At 35.8% G+C, this 6,018-nt stretch overlaps 1 protein-coding gene across 1 annotated transcript in view; it reads right to left on the bottom strand.

Moving 5' to 3' along the window:
• Positions 1 to 6,018, bottom strand: part of LOC111152495 (centromere protein Q) — a 32,474-nt gene that overhangs the window by 9,385 nt on the left and 17,071 nt on the right. Inside the window, 3 exon segments of the mRNA XM_022510966.1 lie at positions 133 to 207; positions 343 to 465; positions 4,872 to 4,998. Of these exon segments, the coding sequence (XP_022366674.1) occupies positions 133 to 207; positions 343 to 465; positions 4,872 to 4,998 (325 nt within the window).

The raw sequence follows: 6,018 nt of genomic DNA, 5'->3' as shown, positions 1-6,018 counted from the left end.
CAAATAAATAAATAAAATCTTTAAAAAAATAAAAAAAATAAAAAAAATAAATAAAAAAGGAAAAGGATATTATGGTTTTATATATGCAATTCACAACTGATGATATAGCTGATATGGCAAATTAGCGTTTACCTGAAGTGTGGGTGCTTTGAGACTCTTCTGAGAAAATTCTGGAAGACAGAGGATCCCACTATCTATTTGAAACATCTAAAGTAGAAAAAGAAAGCTACAGATGATTTCAAAAGGCTGATTTCTCTCTTCTTACATTCAAAAGTTGTCTTGCTGAGAGATAAGCATTAAAAAACTTAGCCAGACTCCAGATATGCATCATTAAACAATTACCGGTTTTACTTTCTCCCCCTCTTCTTCCACCTCACTTGTCAGAACTTGAATTTTGTTCTTTAGGCTCTGAATATTCCCAGTCATTGACTCTATGGTTTCTACTATTTTATCTACTTCTTCCTGAGTAAGAGATCAGAAAGTTAATGTTTTAAATTAAATACAGTATTAAATAAAACCCAAATTGGTATTAATATACAGATTTCATAAATACCACATATATTGAAAAATTTTTAGAAGAAACTGGTAATTTTTTTTCCTTTTGCAAAATAAACTTCCGAGAAACTAATTTACCAACATACTAATTCATTACATGGAGATTTAATTTCCATGGAACAAGGAGATACAACCCATGTACAAGAATATTTCCTCCATAACTCAGCAAAACTGCTACAATCAGAAATCCTGGAAGACCCGTGTGAATACAGCAGAGCCCAAGGACTGATGGCCTAAAAATCTGCTGTGCTGTGCCTATCTGTCTCTAAGCCACTATGCACCCCTGGGAACCACTCATCTTTTTCTTCTCCGGTTCTGCCTTTTCTAACTCATCACATAGTGGCAGTCATACAGTATGGAGCCTTTTGAGTTTTGCTTCTTTCACTTGTGATTTATAATATGCACTTAAGGTTCCTCCATGTCTCTTTAGGGCCCGATAGCTTATTTCTTTTTAGTGGTGAATAATATTCCATTGTCTGATATCCCATATTTATTTATCCATTCACCTAATGAAGGACATCTTGGTATTCCAACTTTTGGCAATTATGAATACAGCCGCCACAAACATCCATGTGCAATATTCAAACATCCATGTATAATATACCAACATCCATGTACAATATACCAAGGTGCAAGATGGCTGTATCATGTGGTAAGAAGAGGTTTCATTTTGTAAGACACTGCCAAACTGTATTCTAAACTGGTTGTATCATTTAGCATTTCCCACCAGCTATGAGAATTCCTGTTGCTCCACATCCTCATCTGCCTTTGTTGTTGTCCACGTTCTAGATTTTGGCCATTCTAATTCTAGGAAGTGCATATGAAGTCTCCTTTCATCTACAGTTTTCCAGTCCAATTTTTTTGGTTCTTTCCTATTGATTTGTACAGGAAATTAGATAGTTTGCTTTGCAGAATTTGTGGGTCAGGTTTAACCTGTTCCTTGGTCCTGAATTTTCTGTGACTTGGTTTTTGGATTTTAGAGAGTCCTGTCCAATACCAATGTGTGTTACCACATGTATTAGTTTACTGTGCCTGCCCAAAAACCTGCCACATACTTGGTGTCTGAAAACAGAAATTTGTTCTCTCACAGCTCTGGAGAGCAGATGTCCAAAGCAAGGTGTTGGCAGGATAGTGCCCCCCCTGAAATCTCTGAGGGAGAATCCTCTCTTGCCTCTTCCAGCCTCTCCCAGCCTTCCTTGTGGCTGCTTGCTCCAATTTCTGCTTTTTTCACACAGCCTTTTCTTCCATGTCTCCTTCTCTTATTAAGGACACTTTTGTCTCTTTAAGGACTTGACTCTTTGTATTTAGGACCCACCCAAGATAATCCAGGATGATCTCATCTTGAGATCTTTAATTATATCTGGGAAGACTCTCTTTCCAAATAAGGGCACATTTGCACATTCCAGGGCCAGGACTTGGGAATATCATTTTTGGGGACACCATTCAACCCACTATAGAGGGAATGAATAACAACAATGAATAAAGAAAAGTTAATATAATAAGGACTAAAAATTTCCATTGTAGTTAAAAAAAATATTTTGGTCCATTGCTTTGGTTATCTTCTTTGGGTAGTCCTACTATACCTATGCCATATCTTCTATGCTGAGCTTTTACTTTGTCAGTTTTTCTCAACTTCAAAAAAAAATGTTTCTTTTTGATTCTTAAAATTTTCTCCTTTACTATTTATTTTAAGCATTTATTTGTTACATTTGCTTTAATACTTCTAATGTAGTCTGCATATCTAAAAAGCTTTTTCTTTTACTTGTAATTTTTTCCTCAATTCTGTGGCTTCAGTCTTTAGTATGTCTAATGCCGATTTATGATTTTTTCCATACCCTCTACTGTTTTTCTGAATTTCTTTCAGTTTGCTGAAGGATTAGGTTAGTGTTTATCTATTTTGTGAACACACACTTTTAGCATGCTTTTGTTATCTGTGGATTGCCATTTTTTTGTCCTTATTTTTATATATTCTTATGCTAACTCCGGTTGTGAAATCCTATGGCTCTGTTCTTATGCGGAGGTCCATATATATCAAAAACCTAAGCCCTCGCAGTTCCTATACCATCTTCTCAGTCTCAGAGACAGTGCTCACCACTGCCTTTTCTGTAACACCATCACCAAATGAGAGAGCTCAATGAATACAACTTCCGTTATTAGCTGATACAGGTTTTTGAGGTCACCACAAAGAACAGCTCTAGGCTACTGTGGGAAAAGGTAGTGGTTGTAAGTAAGGCACATAACAGAAAACTGATGGATACAGACAAGACCTAAAAACTCCTATTTCAAAGATTCTGTTAGGCCAGTGAAGAACTCTTGTGCCCAAAATGCAAACAGTGCTTCCATTGAGTAACTGGCCATCAAGCAAGCAAACCATAGACTGTTGTAATGCTGTGATATCAGAAATATGTATTTGGTTTTCATCCCTGGTTTCTGACAGAGAGCTTCTAAAATCCTTGTAATCTGTTGAGTGATTGGGGTGACACAGTGACATCCTTTGCTATTCATAATAAACCTCTTTCAACATTACCTGAGAGTTTATGCTAATGAATGATTCAGAGAGGATGAAGGCTGGTTGCCAGAGCAAGCAACCAACTGATTACAGGGTTGGAACTTTCAGCCCCACTCTTGGTCTCTTGGGAAGGGGAGATTTAGTCAATAATCAATTCTGCCTACATGATGAAGCTCTCATAAAAATTTTAAACACTGGATTCAGAGAGCTTTCAAGTTAGTGGAACACCTTGGGAGGCTAGCAAATCATTGAACATGAGGAATGGGTAATGGCAACACCTGATTTATATGTGGAAAATCCACACATTTGGTGTCAGAAGTGTTGAGGATAGAAATTTTTTTTTTCATTTAACTATATTTATGCTTTTTGCTAGAAAACAAATGCCCCTCAGTAGTACAGAAGATCACACTATCATTCACTATCTCTGACCACTTTCAAGTGACTTACTCAAGTATTAAATATTAAGATAACTGCCATGATCACACTTTAAAACCTTTAAAATCACCTTTAAAAAAAAGTCAAATTTCACAAAAAAAGAGTAAGAACATGGTTACCAGGGGCTGGGGAGGGGAGAAAATAGGGAGAGGTTAGTAAAAATATAAATTTTCAGTTATAAGATGAATGAGGTGTGATGATCCAATGTGAAAAACAAGGTGATTATAACTGGGAATACTGTACTGTATATTTAAAATTTGCTGAGAGAGAACTTAAATGTTCTTAACACACATAAAATAAAAAATAAATAATGTGAGGTGAAGGATGTGTTAATTTACCAGATGAGGGAATCCTTCACAATGTGTACATATATCAAATCACTAAATGTACACTTCGAATATCTTATAATTATAGCCAATAAAGCTGAAATTTTAAAAAAACCTATGTCAGTGATATCCAACTGTTCATTACATGGTGGAACTAGTGTCAGCGCTGAAAATATACTCTTGAAAAGTAGTAACAGGAATAAAAATTCAATATAACCTCACACTAGGAAGAAAGTGAGTTTCTATTTATAAAATATGCAATTTATTAATCCATAATATACATAAGTTATAATATATGTAATTAACTTATAATATATCTAAATTTGTTGCTCAGCATCTAATGCACCCAATGTTATTCTCAATCATATGCAAAAACTGGAATAAATTGTGATTTTTGAATTATTAGAAATCCCTGGGGATGCATTCCTTGCATAAACTACTACCAATCCTGCATTTTCTAAATTGCTAACAAAGACCTAAGGACCATCTTCTACACAGTACTTTGAAATGGCTAAGGGATGTATGGTCTAATCAACTTTAGTCTTAATAACTACTTAATAAGCCCTGTAAGTTTGTTTCTCTTAACTGTTCAAGTATCCACTAACTAAAAGCCTGAAGTTAGTCATAATACCTAATGTTATCTCCCATTATCTTCTGCAAGATAATGATTGAGAATCAGAATCTGCAGTTGGACTAAGGTGTGCATCATAACTTTAAGCAGTTTGTCTAAGGTTCAGCTAAAAATAGGTCTCTTTTTCACATTTGTATAATGAGATCATACAGCTCACACCTCTTGAAGTTGTTTTGAGAATTAAGGGATATAGCTACAAGTGCCTAGAGCAGTACCTAGAACACATTAAACCCTCGTTACATGTTAGCCATACGATAATAACAATTAGTATAAAAGAAGAATTTAATGAAAACCCTGTTCTAAGATCTAGTATTTATTATTCAGAGAATATCATGATAGTTAAAAAAATTTCTTATTCTCTTCCTCTTTCTCCTAACTCTCTAATTATGGACTCCCTGTTCAAATTTTATATCTGCAATAATGCCAGACCTTCTTCATTAGCTCTGTGCTGTGCTCTTTCCATTTTCAGTAGATTTGACACGTTAGTTAAATCTTTCAGCTTTTTGGGAGTGACATTAAGGGTTTTACATAGCTGTAGCAATCTTAGGAATAATAAAAAAATATTATCATAATTATAATATGAATATAATGTAATAATTATTAATAGTTATTAATAATTAATATAATATTATAATTATAATAGTATAATAATAAAATTATGTTTACTTTTTTAGAACCATTTTTATTTTGTTTTGTTTTGTTGTGTTTTGAACAGTGTTTGCTGCCATCTTTTTTCTGTCCTCATATTCTCAAGGGCTATTATATTCTTTTATTACCAGTAGCTAACATTAGCAGTGACTCAGCCATAAAAAGCTGTGACACATTGTATAAGGTAGGAGAGCTCTGCTGATCTAGGAGAAGGCTTCTGCAATAGCTTTATGTTGTTAGAAGCCACTTATCTTGGGTGTTTCTGAGTTTCTTCCTTCTGGGTTCTGGCACCCTTTCGGTTGGTTGTTGACTTAGTATGTCTTTTCCCTGGGGGTTATATTCCAGTTGCTGAGGTGCCTTGGGTGGCAGTAATCTGGATAATGAAGGCAGGCAAAGCAATCTGGCAAAGTATGTCAGAGATTTGCCAGAGTGTGAAAATATAATTCCCCTAAAGAGAGCTCAGACAAAGCCTCTCTGTTCCTCAGTCTTTTCAGCAGGCCGTGCTTGGTGTTCTTCTAGAGCCAGGACCAGAAAGAACTCAATGTGTCTGCTAACATGCTTGCAGCTCATGGGGGACAAGGGAGACCCACCTCACCTCAGGAATGCTCAGCTGAGAAGATAAATTACCATTCCCTGGGGATTCACAAACCTCTGCAAACCAATAGTTCTCAAACCTCTCCTCCTTGGGTCTCTGCCACCTGCCTCCAAATTCTCATCAAACACAGAGGAGGGAACTTCTCTATCAGCTTTTCTTTCCTTCTTTGAATCCACGGTCTTCCATCCTCCAGTTAAACAGCAGGACCAGTTACTGCTCAGCTCAGCCTTGTAGTTTGATTAGAAATATAGGATGAATGGTGCCTGTCTGGCTCAGTGAGTATAACATGTGACACTTTACCTCAAGGTCATGAGTTCAA

This window comes from Enhydra lutris, unplaced genomic scaffold, assembly GCF_002288905.1.
Source record: "Enhydra lutris kenyoni isolate GAN:26980312 unplaced genomic scaffold, ASM228890v2 scaffoldscaffold28, whole genome shotgun sequence".
Classification (NCBI taxonomy): domain Eukaryota; kingdom Metazoa; phylum Chordata; class Mammalia; order Carnivora; family Mustelidae; genus Enhydra; species Enhydra lutris.
This window is presented reverse-complemented; position numbering and strand designations above follow the sequence as displayed.